Source organism: Bison bison, unplaced genomic scaffold (assembly GCF_000754665.1).
Source record: "Bison bison bison isolate TAMUID 2011002044 unplaced genomic scaffold, Bison_UMD1.0 scf7180017864217, whole genome shotgun sequence".
Taxonomy (NCBI): Eukaryota; Metazoa; Chordata; class Mammalia; order Artiodactyla; family Bovidae; genus Bison; species Bison bison.
In genome coordinates this window covers 4,358,639-4,379,136 of record NW_011494789.1, presented here as the reverse complement: position 1 = coordinate 4,379,136, position 20,498 = coordinate 4,358,639, and the positions used below count along the sequence as shown (strand labels likewise).

Genomic DNA, 20,498 nt, shown 5'->3' with positions numbered 1-20,498 from the left:
AGATATAAGCATCTGAATGCAGAGTTCCAAAGAATAGCAAGAAGAGATAAGAAAGCCTTCCTCAGCGATAAATGCAAAGAAATAGAGGAAAACAACACAATGGGAAAGACTAGAGATCTCTTCAAGAAAATTAGAGATACCAAGGGAATATTTCATGCAAAGATGGGCTCGATAAAGGACAGAAATGGTATGGACCCAACAGAAGCAGAAGATACTAAGAAGAGGTGGCAAGAATACACAGAAGAACTGTACAAAAAAGATCTTCAGGATCCAGATAATCACGATGGTGTGATCACTCATCTAGAGCCAGACATCCTGGAATGTGAAAGTCAAGTGGGCCTTAGAAAGCATCACTACGAACAAAGCTAGTGGAGGTGATGGAATTCCAGGTGAGCTATTTCAAATCCTGAAAGATGATGCTGTGAAAGTGCTGCACTCAATATGCCAGCAAATTTGGAAAACTCAGCAGTGGCCACAGGACTAGAAAAGGTCAGTTTTCATTCCAATCCCAAAGAAAGGCAATGCCAAAGAATGCTCAAACTACCGCACAATTGCGGTCATCTCACACGCTAGTAAAGTAATGCTCAAAATTCTCCAAGCCAGGCTTCAGCAATATGTGAACCGTGAACTTCCTGATGTTCAAGCTGGTTTTAGAAAAGGCAGAGGAACCAGAGATCAAATTGCCAACATCTGCTGGATCATGGAAAAAGCAAGAGAGTTCCAGAAAAACATCTATTTCTGCTTTATTGACTATGCCTTTGACTGTGTGGATCACAATAAACTGTGGAAAATTCTTAAAGAGATGGGAATACCAGACCAGACCTGCCTCTTGAGAAATCTGTATGCAGGTCAGGAAGCAAGTTAGAACTGGACATGGAACAACAGACTGGTTCCAAATAGGAAAAGGAGTACATCAAGGCTGTATATTGTCACCCTGCTTATTTAACTTATATACAGAGTACATCATGAGAAAGAAATGCTGGACTGGAAGAAACACAAGCTGGAATCAAGATTGCCGGGAGAAATAGCAATCACCTCAGATATGCAGATGACACCACCCTTATGGCAGAAAGTGAAGAGGAACTAAAAAGCCTCTTGATGAAAGTGAAAGTGGAGAGTGAAAAAGTTGGCTTAAAGCTCAACATTCAGAAAACGAAGATCATGGCATCCAGTCCCATCACTTCATGCGAAATAGATGGGGAAACAGTGGAAACAGTGTCAGAATTTATTTTTCTGGGCTCCAAAATCACTGCAGATGGTGACTGCAGCCATGAAATTAAAAGACGCTTACTCCTTGGAAGAAGAATTATGACCAACCTAGAAGGCATATTCAAAAGCAGAGACATTACTTTGCCGACAAATGTCCGTCTAGTCAAGGCTATGGTTTTTCCTGTGGTCATGTATGGATGTGAGAGTTGGGCTGTGAAGAAGGATGAGCGCCGAAGAATTGATGCTTTTGAACTGTGGTGTTGGAGAAGACTCTTGAGAGTCCCTTGGCCTGCAAGGAGATCCAACCAGTCCATTCTGAAGATCAGCCCTGGGATTTCTCTGGAGGGAATGATGCTAAAGCTGAAACTCCAGTACTTTGGCCACCTCATGCGAAGAGCTGACTCATTGGAAAAGACTCTGATACTGGGAGGGATTAGGGGCAGGAGGAGAAGGGGAGGACAGAAGATGAGATGGCTGGATGGCATCATTGACTCAATGGAAGTGAGTCTGAGTGAACTCCGGGAGTTGGTGATGGACAGGAAGCCTGGAGTGCTGCGATTCATGGGGTCACAAAGAGTCGGACACGACTGAGGGACTGAACTGAACTGAACTGAAGAGCCCTGGAGAAGGAAATAACTGACCCCAATATTTTTGCCTGGAGAATCCCAAGGACAGAGGAGCCTAGAGGCTACAGATCATGGGGCTGCAAAAGAGTCGGGCATGAATCAGCAAGAGCCAAATACAAGTGCCTCCACCCGGAAACATAAGAAATAAAGACACAGGGAGCCAATAACGTTAACATTTAATTGAAGAGTGTTTTCTGCTTTTTTTTCCAAGATGACTTCCACCATACAGTAAGAAAGTTCTAATAAATTAATTTTTTGTTCACAAAAAACTTATTAAATGATTTCTACTAATAAATAACATTTACACCATTTGCTTTAACATAACAGAAAGCAAGAAAAAGCCAGTAATCTCTAAGCACAAGCAAATAATCCATCATTCAGAAAAGCCTCAAAAAAATACACCACCAGCTAGTCTCATATGTCTAACTATCTCATTTAGGAAGCAAAGCCCAGATCCTTTCTTGGAAAAACGCCTGCTGACATCTCTACTAGGAAACACAGCTTTGGGTCACAGTGCGCTGAGAAAGGAAGTGAGGCATTCGTGATGGTGTCTCCAAAAAGTTTCTCTGACAGACAAAAATCCTATCTTTGTTGCCACAAACAAAATCTACAGTAGACCACCTCCTTATTACATGCACTTCACTTTAACATGCAAAAAAACAGAAAGTTATTTGAAGACAGCTATGTTAAGGGAGTGAAGGGAATCGGGGCAAAGACTTACAAAAAGGCAGTGTGCATGGCCCTCCCTTAGGGCTGCTCAGAGGGATGGTCCACATCCATGTCCTCCCTTCTTGATCTTAAGCCACCTGGACTGCTCATGAGGGTGTAGAGAGGAGAAGACACATAACCCTGTCTTGGACAAAGGTGTTATTTAGCAAGTCCTGCCAAGGCTGCTGGGGCGTGAGGCCATGGCCTCCCTGGAGGGAATATACTCTCCAGGATCATCTTTACCTTTGTGACTCCATAGATGAAGGCAGCTAACTGACCCCATTCAATGTGGTTGACTGGACAGAGGCAGGTCAGGTCACAAGTCTCAAAGTCATGTAGGCTTCCTCTTTCGCACTCTTGTCTATGGCACAGAGCTCTCCTGTGAATACAGTTCTCTACTGGACTCAAGAGGAATGACCCTGTTTTTCGACTACACGACTTTCTTCCCCTACACGCATCTGCTCTTTCTTATGACTCTCCTAGGAGCCTTTGATCACAGCAGAGCTGAAGAGGGACTGTGGGATGTCGATGCTTCAGTGCTATGCTCCAGATAATAAAAACCCTCCTCCAGCTATTGTTGGGTTCCCCTAGCCTGCTCTTTACTCTCTCGTATAGCAGATTTCAGAAAACCTGTAGACCTGGGTGCCAGGCAAGATGGGAATCCATGTTTATAATCACAAATGATTTAGGAAATTGGAGCCTCACTCCCACACCCCAGGCTCTGGGTTCACCTTCCCTCTTGTCTTTTCTGCAGGGATATGGAAAGCTGAACAATGCTCTGAAAACCTTGGGTTCCACGTTACTATAACAACTATGATAAATGTTGGAGATTCTAGAATGATACATCAACAAGTCTTTATGGGTACGAAAATAATTTTCAATACAAAAATGAGAGGGGAAAAAAGAAACACCCCTGATAATTAATATAGAGAAAAACTATGAATCAGCCAATCCAGTAATAAGATTGTTCTAAACCATTTTAACTGACTGGTCACCCAGAGTGGTCAGGATAAACTTAATTCTCAAGAGCTTGAGTTTTGTATGTATAGGTATGGTACAATCGAAAATTCTGGAGATCAGCAAACAATATTTACATAAAACAAGGCAGAGTAGAGGGAACAGATTTCAGCCTTATTTACTCTGAGGCTAGAGAGACTCTTGAGTAATGACCATGAGCAGTGAATCCAGCTGTATCTCATGTAGGCATGGTTTATAATATTTTTCTTAGAGCAGCCACCTCAAACTTTGTGTGTTAAAATAATTCAGAAGAGGATCTAAGGGACAATGCCAAGGCCCCAAGTTATCCAACTCTAAGGAATCCCACCCTTGCTCCATAAGGATATTAAATAATGACATTCTGTTTACAAAACAAGTAAGAACATTTCTTTTCCTATTTTGAATGTGTGTTAGTCACTCAATCATGTCCGACTCTTTGTGACCCCACGGATTGAAGCGCGCCAGGCTCCTCTGTCCATGGGACTTCCCAGGCAAGAATACTGGAGTGGGTTGCCATGCCCTTCTCTAGGGGATCTTCCCGACCCAGGGATCAAATCCATGTATCCTGCATTGCAGGCAGATTCTTTACCATCTGAGCCACCAGGGAAGCCCTATTTTGAATAGTGTCATGAAATCAGATATCCTGTTACCAGGATAAGAAAGCAAATCTTTGCTATTGAGAAAAACTTGTTTCATGGAACTGTATCTGTTCTATAGGAACAGAGAAGGCTATGTAAACATAGATTAAAAGATATGAAAAACACCGATATTCCTGGAGAGTCTGATGCTTCTGTCTTAGGCAAGAAGGCACATCATGCCCATTGGTGTGATAAGCCATTTTCGCTTTGATGGTCAATATCTAGTCAAAAAAGCCCAGTGAATTAGCAATGTCTATACCTATAACCTACGGTTTTCAAGAAAACAGGCTGCTTTTGTTTTAGCATTCTGTCACACACACAGTTTATTTGTTTTGCTTTTGCTGTAAATATTCAGGACACAGAAATTAAAAACGGATATATGTTTTGAACTTGTATTAGATAAGTACTGAAATTTTGATTAATGAGAACTGTCAACTGATCACTCTGAAATTTTGTATAACATGGAAGTAAACAAAATTGGGAAAACTGAGTTTTGGGAAGTGTCATTTCAAAAATGGTTATTTCAGAAAAGTTCACAAAGATATAGAAAGTGCCCCACGCCCCCGCTGCCCCCCACCATGAGAAGAGTTGAATAAGGTCCCTGTGAACTTTAAAGTGAAGGAGAACAAGAGAAAAGTATTTCCAGTATGTTTAGAGCAAACATTCAGAGGAAAGATTTAGTAAAAACAGAAGAGGTTTTCAAAACAGCGACACTGCAGAGCACTGAGAACATTAAAATGTTTGAAATGATGACTCCAGGCAAACGATCAGGCCCAAGGTAGTCCTATGACAAACTGACGGCAGGCCACCAGCCCTCTTGGGAGCTGTTGTTTAGATTAAAACATTAAAAAAATAGGTTAAAATCCTCCAATGAAGTCTAAAGGGAAGAACAAGTACCATTATTACAATATATTCCTAAGGCTCACATCTTCTAAACTGTCTTGAATCACAGGTGCAAATGCCCATACAGGTACACTGACTGTGGTCTGGTTTTAATGGCCACCCATTCCAGTGTTCTTACCTGGGAAATCCCATGGGTGGAGAAGCCTGGTGGGCTACATATAGTCCACGTTGTACAGAGTCAGACGCAACTGAAGTGACTTAGCACGCACGCACTGTATTACACTCACCACACAACTTTCTAAAGCATTGAAGTACACACCCCAGCCTTCTACAGAACATAAGAAATGCTTTTACCTCTAGCATTCAACAGGATTTCCAAACCCAACTTCCTATAAGAGCTTTTGCTCTTTTAAACCCCTTCTAATTTTCTTGAATTGTGACCACTTAACTTTTGGCTGGTACTTCAACTGCTCAAAGGGTACCTGTAAAATACATCTTTTCACTCAGCTTTGTCAAGGAAAATTGTTTTATCATACTACTTCATTTTGAGAAGAAAATGAAGACCTTCCTAAGTAACTTCTTTTTTAAAAAACTAATATAATTTTTGCTTATAAGGATTTAAAGTAACTACTTCCCTATTTGCCTCTTGACTGAAGCCCTTATGATCGAAGCCCAAGGTTTCTACCTGTGGACCGTGTATGTGTAAGAATAGCCTCGATGGACAAGAGAATGGGATCAGGGACATCCATCCATCAGACTTGTGAACTGATGGTCAGTGTTACATGAGATTTCCAAGATGGCGGCCCTTTCTCTGTTGGGATTGGGGGAAAGAGGAGCATGAGGTTATCTAGGTGATCAATTCCTCTGATTATAAAGAAATGATGATCAGTAAAGACAGCTACTGGAGACTCTCCCTCCTTTCAGAAGTTTTACTCACAATCCAAAAAGAGATGTTTTTCTCTTCGTCCCAATATCCTTCCTATCTTTTTTGTTAAGAGAGCAATCTATGCCATCAGATTCCAACCTCCAAAATACTTTGATTTCTGTCATAAATAAATCGGGAACTGTTAGCAAGGTATAGGAAAACAGAGATAGATGGGCTTAATCCTCATTCTCCTTATGAAATTATGTTTGTTTTCGTTTTTTTTTTTTTTTTTTGCTGTTGTTTCTTTTTTGAGCCACACCACGTGGCTTGAGGGAGTTTAGTTTCCTGACCAGGGACTGAACCTCAAGCCCTCAGCAGTGAACGTGTGGAGGAGTCGTAACTACTGGGCAACCAGAGAATTCCCTGAAGTTGTATTTTTTTGAAAAATGTTTTCTGGTGTCCTCGAAGCTCCAAACATAAAGTACTACTGCCTGGGATACATGTTTCAAGGCTGACCGATGAGTTATTACAACATGGCACCTGTCACCAGGCTAAACCAAAAATGGGAGCCTAAGGATCCCTGAAACGTTCTTCACTAGTTGGTTGTGACCTGAAAAACTAAGGGAAGATTATTCAAACATTATATCTGAACACTTGTTTTTATATTCTAAAATATGTGACAGAGACTAATAATACACAGTTCAACCTAATGAGTGCTAAAAAAATGGAGGAACGTCCCAGTATTTGATAGACAGGAATGCCCTTTAGCAAGACTTGCAGTTCACAAGGGGACCGTTTTAACCTAATCAGTTTCCACGACCCTGTGCGCACGTGCTAAGTCGCTTCAGTCGTGTCCTACTCTTTGCAACCCTATGGACTGTAGCCCACCAGGCTCCTCTGCCCATGGGGTTCTCTAGGTTAAGAATACTGGAGTGGGTTGCCATGCCCTCCTCCAGGGGCCCCAGTTGATTTCAAAAATGTCGACACAGAAAAACAGATGGAAGACAGGGAGAAGAGATGTGAGAGCTGATGCAATAACACGGAAGGGCATAACTGTCGAAGGTTCTACAGAGGGCATTTATAAAATATTTAGAAATGTCACTTCCTTTGCAGATGAGGTAAATTACCTAGGATTCAAAAATAAAAGCAAAAGAATCTGGCAACAGTTAAGAAATCTCCAAAGTTCTGAGGGAAGTTTAAACCAATCATGCTCAAGGTTAGATGAATAAATTTTAAGTCATTCTACAAAAAAAATCCCTCATTATTTTTTATTTTGCCATACCAGGATACATTAAGAGTAACTGAGAGTCCAGAAGAGAGTAGGTTATTATGGAAAGCATTTCCCTTGGCCCTTAAAATCACTGGGTTTGGGTTATTCACTGAGGAGTTCTACTATAATCAAGTTTTCCATAAGAAGAGAAGTTTTAGCCACTGAAATCTAAGAGATATTTTTCAGTGGTACCCTGTAGAAAAGGAAAAAGAAAACACCTTTTTGTGTTTGCAAAATGATTAGCCTGAAATGAACAATACTACCTCCAAAAACAAGAGAAAAGGCTGACTAGTTCAAGTCAGAAAGCCAGGGAAGCGGTTTCCAAGGCCCTTTTATTTGGGGACAGTCCCCTTTATAACACACGACTTCACTATGTGTCAGACAATCAGATCAGTTCCTAAAAATTAGAGGGGGGAAAAAAAAGGAAAAAAGAAACAGATGCATTTTACATATATATTAAACATAAATTAAAAGAATTTATAAAAGGGTCACGTTTCTTACAGAGTAAATGCAGAGTGTATTTTGAATGCACCTCCAGGTTTAAGTTGTTTAAGTTGTTTGTGTTTAGCTTTCCGATAATAAATAAATAACACGGACTGTTAAGTCTTGGAGCCACCAGTGCCACCGCAGGGCTCTGAGTCATTACTGGCTCTTCTTCCCTTGTCGCTCCTGTGTGCAGCGTTGGCTTGGACCAGTTTCACCGGCCCATCAAAGTACTGGCTATCTTTGCGGGGTGGCATCCGCTCATTAATCCGGTCGAGACCTCGGGCTTCTTCAAAACTTCGGATCCTGTGCTGAAGCGAAAACCCTCTGATGGCTACAGGAAAACAGGAAAGGGAGGAGCTCCATTAGATATCTTTTAAGTTTCTTAGCATACAGCAACCTCCTAGAGGAAAATATAGAAGGGTGACCGTGGAGCACATATCTGGTGAAGGCAATGAACGATATTTGATTTCAATTAGCCTGGTCTGAAGCTATTGTTTCCTTAAGGCCCAAAGGGCCACTGAAACTGTGAAAGTAATTTTCATAGTTCAGTTCATCACAGCAGAAGTGGACCTGACATAAAGCCCCCAACATCTTTGAAAGAGTCTCTTATGGGCCAGAAACGTGCTCAGAGAGAGGAAAGAAGGCAACACTAGAATAAGAGAACAAGTTAAGCAGACTAGTTACTCTAACACAAACATCACACTGACCACACAAAAAAGTAACAAAAGAGCTAATCCATTTGTTTAGGATAGCTTTTTTTTTTTTAATCTTGCAAAACCAGGAGCTGAACATAAGTTAAAAGCCATCTAAAAAAATAGTTTCTAGGTATTTTCTTTCTGTCTGCACTTCTGTATCACCAAGGAAAGGCATTCCCAGTGTGAACCACCTTATCTAACAGAACAATTAAATTTATAACATAAGTTTATCAATTGTGATGCTTTCAGCCTCAGATTCATAGATAATTTGTTACTTAAAATTTGTATAATTTAGCTTGGCTGACTGAGGGCAACCTCAGCAACAAATCAGACTGCATTCCTATCTGCTCTTGCCTCCACTTTTGATATGCTTCAGAATCATTAGATAAAGAGGTTGATGGTTTGAATTTCCAATAAATAAATGGATACCTCATAGCTATGGAAGGGCTATCAGCATGCACCATCTGAACACCCCATGACTGGTGGCTTAAACTTCAGCCATTGCATTAAAACTGAGAGAGCCCAGAAAGGACTTTGGCTGTGGAGAGGGTCATTTGAGTTAATATTACACAAATGAAGGACACAAAGGAAATACTTTGTGAGCATAGCTAGAGTTATCTTTTCCTTTTCTCAGTGTTAACAGTTCTGGTGATGCAACAATAAAAGATGTCTAACATTGACAAAGCTTTTTTAAGAACTAATACACAGACACATGATCACATCTATCGTAGGAACATGGCCATACCTTCCCGGGCCTCTACCGCTTCTACTGTGGCTGTAAGAGGCAGGAGCAGTGGCATGCAAAAAGGAAGACAGAGAAAGAGTGAGTAAACCAACAGCACCGCTGCCAGCAGACATCCCGGGCCCGACCTTCGAGCCTGTTCCCATCCGTAGTAACAGTAAACTAGTCAGAGAAGCGAGAGGCTTATTGCGAAAAACTAAACTAGGGGTGGGGCTGGGGGAACACGAGGTGGGGAGAGTTACTGAGGTTTCTCACACTGCAAGTGGCACGAGAACCTTTTAGCTGATGGCATCCACGGCTAAGACAGTCAAGCTGACTCGGAGAAACGAAATGCTGCTTTCCTCATTTTAAGTAGCCAGCTGCTAATTTATGCCTTGACATTCATGTATCCAAAATAATGACATGTCCAGTCAAATCACCTGATATTACAACCGTTCTTTAGTTTGTGATAGTTCAGATGGTACTAAATGAGCTGCTGCTGCATCCTATTAAAAAAAGTTATTTAAAACTATGGATGATTTCAAGCAACTTGTATAAGGTCTAGCTATCCTTTAAAATTACTTAATAAAAAAGAGTGGCTTTTGCCACAGGAACTATCCTCCAGTTAAAATAAATAAATAATATATATATTTTTTAAAAGAGTGGCTTTTGAATAACAGACTGGCATTTGGAAGGAAAAGAAAAAATGGAATATAAGTGAGAGGTTATTTCTTTTCCAAGGGGTGAATTACTAAGCTGGGAAAGGCATAAAGCTATTCAATTTCAAATACAAATTCATGTACCATCTGGAATTAGAGAAACAGCAGAGGCTGACATATCCAACTGACATGGCTTCCATTCTCCACATGAGAGAGCAGGCCAGTTACTAACAAGGCCCTCTTCTTTAGTGATGGAAAAGGAAGCTATTCAAAAATTAGTACTAACAGGTAAACTTTCCTGCATTTGTTTTTTAAGACAGTAAAAGCAGTACTACAGTAAGTCCTCTACATATAAGCCTTCAAGTTGAAGAACATGTGTTCTCACGTTCAGTCACCTAAGTTCGTTTAGTGAAGTTGCAGCTTGTCTTCCATTGATTGATGACCATCCTTCAGTTCTACCATCTCTCACCTCCTCCAGGCAGTAACTCTTCTTGCCTGTTCACTCGATGCCAGCCCCTATGTGCCAGCTGTTTACTGTACTTTTCAAGGTACTGGACTGTGAGATGGAAAATGTTTCCTTTGTTTCTGTGTTTGTTTTTTATGTATTATGTGAAATTAGTTGGGTGCCTAGGCTACCTCTGTTGAACTTACAAACCAACTGGACATATGAACGTGCTCTTGGGATGAAACTTCTTCTTATGTAGGGGACTTACTGCGTATGAAAATGTTACAGGTTGTAGTGAGAAAAGACCTTATTAGGAAAATCCTGTCAGCTCCCCCAAAACTAATTTTTTAAAAGAAGGCAGGGAAGAATAATGAACAGTAACAGTTTGCTGTTCCCGAAGCTTTTTATAATCAATCATAGAGGAAAAACTGGAAGAACTGAAAATTAACTTCTGAAAGAAATGTGAAAAATGGCAACTTGGAATCAATTTATCAAGTGAGTGTTTACATTTGTCAACCATATGTTGGCATGTGTTAAAGCAATGTCACATCCTCCCAAATCACTTCACAAAGAACAAACTCTCAGAAGGAAAGGACAGTGCCTTCAGACAGCATACTATAACAGCAACTGTTAGGAAGTGAGAGAACAAAGCTTTACCTGAAATTGTATAGAGTGTTGGTTTAATTAGACTTTAAAAGCTATGTTTGCGGTAAAATGTGTACTAACATCGCATTATTTTGGGTCCTCCTAGAATTGCTTTTTGCACTAGGTATTAAGATATTAGCCTGCATGAGGGATATTCTTTATAAGTAAGAGTCATATAAAACTGAAGAACTGGTTTTTTTCCCCCCTCCCGTACTGAAATACTTTTTTTTATTGAATGAGATTTCTTTACTGAAATATAATTCATATACCATAAAATTCACTTGTTTAAAGTGTACAGTTCAATGATTTTAATATATTTAGAGTTGTGCAACCATTACCACAATCTATGGTTAGAACATTTTCATCACTCTCCCCCCACCAAAAAAAAATGATGTCCCTCCCTCATTCCTTCACCTAACCTTACAATCAACCACTTACCTACTTTTTGTCTCTACAGATTTGGCTGTTCTAGACATTTTGCATAAATGGAATCACATACTATGTGGTGTTAGTGATTGGCTTCTTTCACACAGCAAAATGTTTTCAAGGTTCATTCATGCTGAGGATTGTAACAGTATTTCATTCCTTTTTATGACTGAATAGTATAGTTCATTGTATGGATATACCACATTTTGTTTCTCTGTTCATTAGGTGATAGACATCTGTGTTGTTTCTGCTTATTGGCTATTACAAAGCATGCTGCTATGAACATTTGTGTACAAGTTTTTGTGTGGTTATATCTTCATTTCTCTGGGTATGTAACTAGGAATAGAACTTCTGGGTCATATGATTAACTGTATGTTCAATCATCAAAGAAATTGCCTGATTGGTTTTCAAAGAGCTGCTCCATTTTACATCCCTACCAACAGTATATGAGAATCATAATTCCTCTCCATTCTCACCAACACTTGTTATTGTCTGTCTTTTTGATCACAACTATCCAGTGGGTCTTTAATTCAAGTGGTTTCTCATTGTGGTTAATGTCTAATGATGTGGAATATCTTTTTACATGCTTATTGGTCATCTGTATCCCTTCTTTGGAAAAATGTCTATTCAATTTTTTACCCATTTTTAATTGGGTAATTTGTCTTATTGTTATTCAGTTACAAGAGTTCTTTACAGTTTCTAGATACTAGTCTCCTATCAGATATATGCTTTGTAAAGATGGGGTTGACCAAAAAGTTCCTTTGGGTTTTTCTGCAAGATGTTATGAAAACACCCAAAGGAACTTTTTGGTCAACTCAGTATTTTCACCCATGCTGTGGGTTGTCTTTTCACTTTCTTGATGGTTCCATTTGTAGTACAAAACTTTAAAACTTTCAGTGGAGTGCCATTTATAACTGATCTGTTTTTCTTTTTCTTTTTTTAATCTTATGGTCTTTCCTCTTTATTTTGGCTACTTGGAAGCCTGGAATTAAATGTGTGATTATTGGATTTCACTGGTTTGTTTTCCTTTGTGCTCCAATTTCTCAGCATATTTATTTCCCTTCACCATGTTGGATGTATACTGTAACTTACTCAAATCCCCCTTGGAATAAGGTGGAGTATAAATGAATGTAGGCTATAAGGTTATATGGGTTGGGACCTTGTTCATTGAAGGCTGTCCAAGTAAAGTTCTATGAACAATAAAAGGTCTTTTCAGCTAATGCTCATTTGTCACTGAACCTGTGGAACTGAGATTCTGATGGAAAAATGACAAAATTAACTCAGTTCTTGCAAATCAATGATAGAATAAGAGGCTCTAAAAAGTTTGCTGCAACTTTAGTTATGTTCTGACACATTCCTGAGCTTTCTATCAATTTTCAAATATCAATGCTGCTGCCAAGTCGCTTACTGTTTGGTACCCCATACCTGGCAGCCCACCAGGCTCCTCTGTCCCTGGGGTTCTCCAGGCAAGAATACTGGAGTGGGTTGTATCAATAACAATCTTATATTGATTAAAACATTCATATTCAAGTCAGGAACGAAGAGAAACTGCATATATTGGGGACTGAGAACAAAAGGTAGATTAAGGGTTATAAACAACAAATCTTCAAACAACACATCTATGAAATTCTGCTACTTATCCCAGATTTGCTGATTTACTTTTTCAAATCAAGATCTAGAAAAATTTGGTTCAGATTAAAACAACTTTGTGGATCAGCAAATTTTTGAATCATTTCAAGCAAGGATGTATAGGGTGTTCCTTTTTTCCTTTACCCATGTTACTTCCTATTAACTCTAAAATGCCTTGTCAGAGTTGCTCTCAGAATATCTCACATGGCTAACAATGAAGTAATGATGGAAAAGTATTTTGCTTACAAGAAACCGTGCATTTGACAGGAAAAATTCAATTGGAAACAATATTCTTCCTGTGAAACTACAGAAGCTAAGAAAATTAATTATATACTTCTAAAGAGGAAATATTCATTCTTCCTCATAAATAAACTAATATTTCAGTATTTGATTTGAAAGAGAAAAGAGGAAACCAATCCTATAAAAAGTATGGGGAAACGAGGCTGTTCCTAAGAATCAATAGCCTTGGAATATTTACAAAACACAAAGAATTCCTATAAGAGGTATTCCTATAGGAGAAGAGGAAAAAAGAAAAACTGAAGTAGAAACAATTTAAAAAAAAAAGGGCAAAAAAGCAGTGAACTCTAAGTTGTTAATGCTTCAACTCCAGTTTTCAAGCCTAGAATTTAGTCATCCAGTGATCTGATCTCATGTCTCTTCCCCCTGCTTGACCAGATCTATTTATATTGACAAACATCAACCTTTTCATTCCTGGGTTCTATCAGGCCCTCTCCTTAGGAAGTCAGCACCCACATGATTTTCAGAACTGACATTATGGTTGAAGAGGAAACCATATCTTGCAGGATATGGTTTGCAGGCAAAGAGGCAAACTCCTTCTCTGACTGAGGAACTTTAACCTCCACTCCCCATCAAATTAAGATATAAAATGCACACAAGTGAGGCACATGCTATGCACAGATATGAAGTGCACTGCTTAATACATCTTTATATATATGCACACACTTGTGTAACTATCACCCCAATAGTGATACAGAACATGACTCCTACTCCAAAAGTCCCCTTGCCCTTTCTGGGTCCATATTCTCCCACCAGAGGAGCCATTTTGACTTCTTTTACTATTTATGAGTCTGCCAGTTGTTGTTGTTTTTAAAGCAGAAAAATAATTTATTCCAGAAGAGAGCAGAAGTAAATTCATCCTGAAAATATATTTAGGCATAATTCTGGTGGGACAGATCTTCCTTCTGAGTATGTTCTTCTATTGGTGGCCCCACTATCCTGTAACAGTTCTTAAACCCTTCGTTGATGCTCATGTAGTGAGTACGCAGAATCAGCCTTCAGATCCACAGGTTTCACAGAGACAGTCATGTATTTTTCTGAGAAAAACAGTACTTTTTATTTTTCCATTTTATTATTTTTTAATTGTATTTTTTTCTAGAACAGCACTTCCTTTTTTTTCTTTCCTTATTTAATATTTTTAGGCTCTCCCCCCAAGAACAGCACTTTCTGTCTCAGTTCAGTTCAGTCACTCAGTTGTGTCTGACTCTTTGCGACCCCATGGACTGGAGCACTGCAGGCTTCCCTGTCCATCACCAACTCCTGGAGCTTGCTCAAACTCATGTCCACTGAGTCGGTGATGCCATCCAACCATCTCATCCTCTGTCATCCCCTTCTCCTCCTGCCTTCAATCTTTCCCAGCATCAGTGTCTTTCTATCCCAGCAGAGCACACAAACATTTTATGGAGTTTGTACAGTTTACATTAGGTAGGTATACAATTCATCAAAAGGTGAAAAAAGTGACAGGGAAAATAGCACTGCACTGTAGAGTAAGACGTTCCAATGTGCTGTGAGTATTTAAGGCAGTGGATGGCCAAAGCAGGCGCATCAAGGGAGGTGGTCAGGTACTGCACTGTAGAGTAAGACGTTCCAATGTGCTGTGAGTATTTAAGGCAGTGGATGGCCAAAGCAGGCGCATCAAGGGAGGTGGTCAGGTACTGCACTGTAGAGTAAGACGTTCCAATGTGCTGTGAGTATTTAAGGCAGTGGATGGCCAAAGCAGGCGCATCAAGGGAGGTGGTCAGGTACTGCACTGTAGAGTAAGACGTTCCAATGTGCTGTGAGTATTTAAGGCAGTGGATGGCCAAAGCAGGCGCATCAAGGGAGGTGGTCAGGTACTGCACTGTAGAGTAAGACGTTCCAATGTGCTGTGAGTATTTAAGGCAGTGGATGGCCAAAGCAGGCGCATCAAGGGAGGTGGTCAGGGTATTGAGGTGATTTTGTATCTCTTCACGACTAAAGACAACAGCTAAGTGACCCGGTCATCAACAAGGGGATGATAACTCCCTAGTCGGGACCCTCAGGGATGAACCAGGGCTCCAGGAAGCTGACGAAGCCCCAGGAACACGTTCCTCACGATGAAGGCATCATGAGGCTGTGTTCATCATGGTTGTGGCCAGAGCTGCCAGTCCCTGCCCCACACCCTCACTTTGGTCCCACCCAGAAGTGTTCATCTGCCTGCTCCTGAACATCATACAAATCAAATAGTCTGTGCTCTTTTGTATCTAGTGTATTTAGTTAAACATGGTATCTATGAAATTCAACCATATATTCATAGTGCTGTTTTTTTTATATATTCATGATGTTACCTTTATTGTTGAGTAATACTCCACTGTATAAATATTAAGTGGAATATTTTTTGCATTTATTCATAATGTTTTTGCATAGATTCATAACGTTATTTTTATTGCCTGGTTATAGGGTAGACAAATGTTTTGATTTACTGCCCAGCAATTTTCTGAAGTGGCTGAACCAATCTGCAAATGCACTGGCAATATATCTTGTTTTCCACAAACTCACCAACACTTGATACTGTCACACTTTTAAATTTTAGCCATTCTAGAGGATGTGTAGTGGTATCTCACCATGGTTTTATATCCATTTTTAAGCATCAAATTTTCATATGCTTTTTGGCCATTTTGATACTCTCTTTTGTGAAGTACTGTTAAAATTTTTTGACCATTAAAAAAAATTAGTTGTTTGTATTTTTCTTATGGAGTTGCAGCTCTTTATAGACTCTGAATGTAAGTTCTTTGTTAGACATATGTACTACAAAAATATCCCAGTTTAAAGTTTGTCTTTTCCCTTTTTTAGTCATGAATTTCTGTGAATAGACATTCTTAATCTTAATGAAACTCATTAATTATTTTTTTCTTTTAATTTTAGTGCTTTTTGTGTCATATTTAAAATTTTATCTTCCTCAGTGCTTACTTTGCATGTTTTTTTCTGGGAAGTTTATTTTTTTTATCTTTTACACTTAAATTATAATACATTTTGATTTAGTTTTTACATATGGTGAGAAGGAGCAATCCATTTTCTCCCCTCCAGAGATGAATATTCAATTGTTTCAGTGCCATTAATTTGAAAGAAGCCTTAATTTCCAATTTGACACTGAATGCTGGATAATAAGAGCACACATTCCATGAAAGAAGTATTGCTCATACTTACCTGTCTCAATAGTCTGCTTTCCTCCTGAGAGGACACCCAAAGGCAGTGTCCCTGTAGGAGTCAGGCCCTTGAGAGTTAGCACGCTCTCACTCTCTTCCCTGCAAGAGAAGATCAAAGCCCCAGGTTAATGCCATGCAGGGTGTCTACCACTTAGTATCTACAAAGATACTTGAAAGAAGACAAGAAAAGATGCACAAAGATAGAGGATAGATACTCCTTCTTCTACCTCTTCCCTGACCCCCAAAAGGGATGTTTTCTGTAAATATTCCAACTTTAAGCAATTAGCCAGGCCCTGCTTTTAAATTAGAGCCACTTAATAGTCAGGTGCTGATCTAATGTTTTCCATATATTACCCTATTTAATCCTCCAAATAACCTTAAAAGGCAGATCCTGCTATTATCTTTTACAGGCCAAGAAAATGAGGCACAAGATCACATGGCTGAGAAGATATAGGGCCAGGATGTGAACAGAGGCCACTGAGCTCCAGAATCCACATTAAATCACTAACATTCACTACACTGTATCTAAGCTCACACCAAATAAATGTTTGCCAGAATTATTTCTAGTCACTTTAACATGTAGGACTGATTCAATCTGCATTCAACCCAAATACCCACAGTTTTGATACCACACTCCAATTCTAAAACTACCGATCTGAAATCAACTTCTAAATCACTCTCAAAACATTTTTATTGCACACCATAATGACAAGGCTTTTCCTTACCGAAGAATTGAAAAGACCCGTGCCATCTTCCCAATAGCTCTGATTTTATTCTTGATGATCTCCTTGCGAACTGTAGTGCCTCCTTAGAGAATACAAACAATATGTGAGTTAAAGGAATATGCTAACAGGTTTAAAAAAATGCAGGATGAAGTGCCTTTCTAAGTTAAAGAAATGGTTTTAAACAAAGAAATCAAGGCCAAAGTTTGTCTAAACAAACAAAAAACCCAGGAAGTTTTAAGGAGCAGGGGAAAAAAATAAAGATGAAGTAAAAAAATGGAGGGGCCACAAGAAGGACAGAGTGAGCAGATTTATGAAGGTAGGAACTTACTGGTGCTTCTGAAAGGTAGAACATAGTGAAGAAGGAAATACATACAAACAAAGACAGTTGCTACTACAGCAAAAACATCTCTTGAGAATGCTGTGGGCCACCTTACGATGCAGGGCTTGGTCGGCCAAATGGCAAGGGATGACTTAAGCACTTGTCTTCTACATGGAAACACAGCACATAGCTGGCTCTCCTGAACTGAGCAGGAGCTGCTTTCATTCTATCATCCTCACGTACACACTGGTGAGTTATTTCCAACCACAGACAGCTGTGCAGTACAAATGAGGATGACGGGTAAGGTATTTTATAAAACATCAAAAAAGTTAACAGAAGACTGTGGCCTTTTCTCATACCAGATTTAGGAAACAGCTCACACACCAGAAGTCAATGTCCAGGCATGCATCAGGTGGCCGCATTCAAAAGTCAGAAACTAAGAAACGTGGCCTCTCCTTCCTCACCCACCCAGCTCTCAAAATCCTGCAGGATCACACAGCAGGGGCCAGAGAAAACGTAAACATTAAAACAGAAAGGGAGGATGGAGGGCCTGTCTGAAATTATTCAACTATAACTAAAAAAGTCTAATTAATAGACTGTGATGAGACAGACAGCGAGTATTAAGCTCGTAGCACATTCTGTTCAGATACCTTTCTGAAAGCTTGAAATGTAGTGATCTTCAGGGAGAAGAGACACCAAGAAACAAGGAGATGGAAATAGAAATATGGGAAGAGAAATTTAAGTTTGCATGGAAGAGAGAGAAAAAAAAAATCAAAGTGAAATGCAATGAGAGAAGCAGGCTATTATCTTTATCAGCTCAGAAGAGACATCCTTGGTATCATGATAGAATATTAAATTACAGACTTCTTGCATGGAGTCTTCAAAGTTTTAAATGAATTCACATCTCTTATTTTCCAACATATTCTATCCCCACAGATCATGAAGATAAAATCAGACAAGGAAAAAAGATATTATTTGTGTAACAAATAATGCTGAAAACAATGAACAAAGGACAGAATGAACAGCAGGTGCATCTCTAAATGGAGCATCATGTTTTTGTATGATGGACACAATTATCTTCTCACCTCCTTCTGGAGATACTATAGTTTTTCCATGTTTAAATTTTATATCTTTAGAATCTCAAGTTCATCCACTTAGGCTGTTTTATGCTGTTGTCTCAGAGACTCTACAGAGAAGTCCCATAATCCTTGGTGTTTGCTCATTGTTAAGAATGACGGACTGGAAAGCTTTCTGAACTGGTTGGTGGTTGACTGCTGTCTTGCAGCTTTCTGTACACAGAGTGATCGGGGTGTGTCTTTTTTTAGGGTATTTTCTGTATCAGTACTGAAAACGTGGGCACATGTGCCTGTGTGTGTGTTAGCTGTTCAGCTGTGTGTGACTCTTGGTGACCCAATGGACTGTGGCCTGCCAGGTGCCTCTGTCCATGGGATATCCCAGGCAAGAATACTGGAGTGGGTATAGCCATTTCCCTCTCCAGGGGAATCTTTCTGACCCAGAGATTGAATCCGGCTCTCCTGCATTGCAGGCAGATTCTTTGAACCACCAAGGAAGCCCACTGAGAATGCATGCGATCACTTAATTTACCCATTTTTGGCAAAGTTATCGATGCCCTCAACTGTATCCCTGTCCAGAAATTCTTTGGTTTACTTTTTTGGATATTAGCCTCTGGTCTTGGGAGAAAAGACAGCTAGGACTTTAACTGCCTTTCAAATATCTCTTACCTGCTCTACTTATTTTAGCTAGAGGCCATCTCCCTCTTCTCAATAGGCCCCAGTTCTAACAACTGGCACAGTCTAGCAATTCCTCTGCTTTTTGAGAATTCTGTGCTGAACTCAGCATTCTCCATTACTAAGCCAGGCTTCAGCTTTCTTGAATCAGCCAAGTTAGTAATACTAATTCGTTTGTTTCCTGGCTTCCAAAATTCCTACAAAAATCTCTACATTTTTGTAGGCTTATAACTTTGGTAAAAAAAAAACCTCTATTGTGAAGTATGATAAACATATAGAAAAGTACATAAAACAAAGACAGACTCAGTGCTTTTTACTAAAACACAAATGGCCAAATAACCAGCCAGGACAATAAATAGAGCCTTGTCAGCACCACAGATTTCCCCCTACTTGGGCCCCTCCTAATAATTAAGAGTCCCCCTCTTCCCAAAGAAAACTGTTCTCTTGACTTCTATTGGAATCACTTTCTTGCTCTTTCTTTATAGTTTTACCATTTAAGCATGTATTCACAAGCACTAGTTTTAATTTTATTTTTAATGTATGTCGTTGGAACAATCAAATAATGCATTTTTGTGTCCGGCTTCTCTTGTTCAACATTATGTTTTTAAGATTCATCCATGTTCCCTCTGTTCCTGTAGTTCACTGTCATTATTGTATACAATTCCACTATAAGAATATGTCACAATCTATTTATCCTTTTCACTGTCAGTGGTCATCTGGGTTGATTCCAATTTTTGGCTAACTCGGCTGCTATGAATATTCTGGTGTATTTTTCTCAGCTGCACATATTTCTGCTAAGTACACTCCTACAGTTAGACTGCTCAGATACAAGGTATATATACGTTCAACTCTGGATAATGGTTTGGCATTATCTACTAAAGTGGATGTACCAATTTATACTTAGTGTATGAGCATCCCTGTTGCTATACGTTCTGGTCAACATTTGGTGTTACTCATGTTTAACTTTAGCCACTTTGGTAGGTATGCAGAATCACCCATTGTGGTTTTAATCTGCACTTTCAAAATGACTACTGTGGCTGAATAACTTTTCCTATTTTTATTGGCCATTTGGATATCCTCTTTTATGAAGTGCTCATTCAAGTCTCACCTCACTGATCTGTAGTTTTTTATATACTCTGCAAGTGAACTGTTTGTTGGTTGTGTAGCAAATACCCTCCCCCATTCTGTAGCTTGTCTTTTTTTTTTAAACATTTATTTATCTGGCTGCTCCAAAGGTCTTATTTGTGCTTTCTATCTTCACTGAAGTATGTGGGATCCTTAGTTGGGCATGTGAACTCCTTAGTTGCAGCATGTGGGATCAAGTTCCCTGACCAGGGACAGAAGCCGGGCCCCCAGGCACTGGGAGTGCAGAGTTCTAGAGCCA

The 20,498-nt window shown here is 39.5% G+C and overlaps 1 protein-coding gene across 5 annotated transcripts in view; it reads right to left on the bottom strand.

The window, feature by feature from the left end:
• Window positions 1-1,999: 1,999 nt before the first annotated feature.
• The window catches only part of PPP3CC (protein phosphatase 3, catalytic subunit, gamma isozyme), an 85,630-nt gene continuing 67,131 nt past the window's right edge, over window positions 2,000-20,498 (bottom strand). For 2 of the 5 annotated variants that reach the window (XM_010845473.1, XM_010845477.1), the window contains exons 11-15: window positions 18,017-18,043; window positions 17,048-17,129; window positions 16,324-16,421; window positions 9,082-9,111; window positions 2,000-7,972 (exon numbers count right to left, since the gene is read on the bottom strand). In XM_010845473.1, coding sequence (XP_010843775.1) covers window positions 7,755-7,972; window positions 9,082-9,111; window positions 16,324-16,421; window positions 17,048-17,129; window positions 18,017-18,043 — 455 coding nt within the window. In that variant the 3' untranslated portion in view covers window positions 2,000-7,754. The remainder of the gene's footprint in view (window positions 7,973-9,081; window positions 9,112-16,323; window positions 16,422-17,047; window positions 17,130-18,016; window positions 18,044-20,498) is intronic. The other 3 variants (XM_010845475.1, XM_010845474.1, XM_010845476.1) reach the window with 3 other exon arrangements.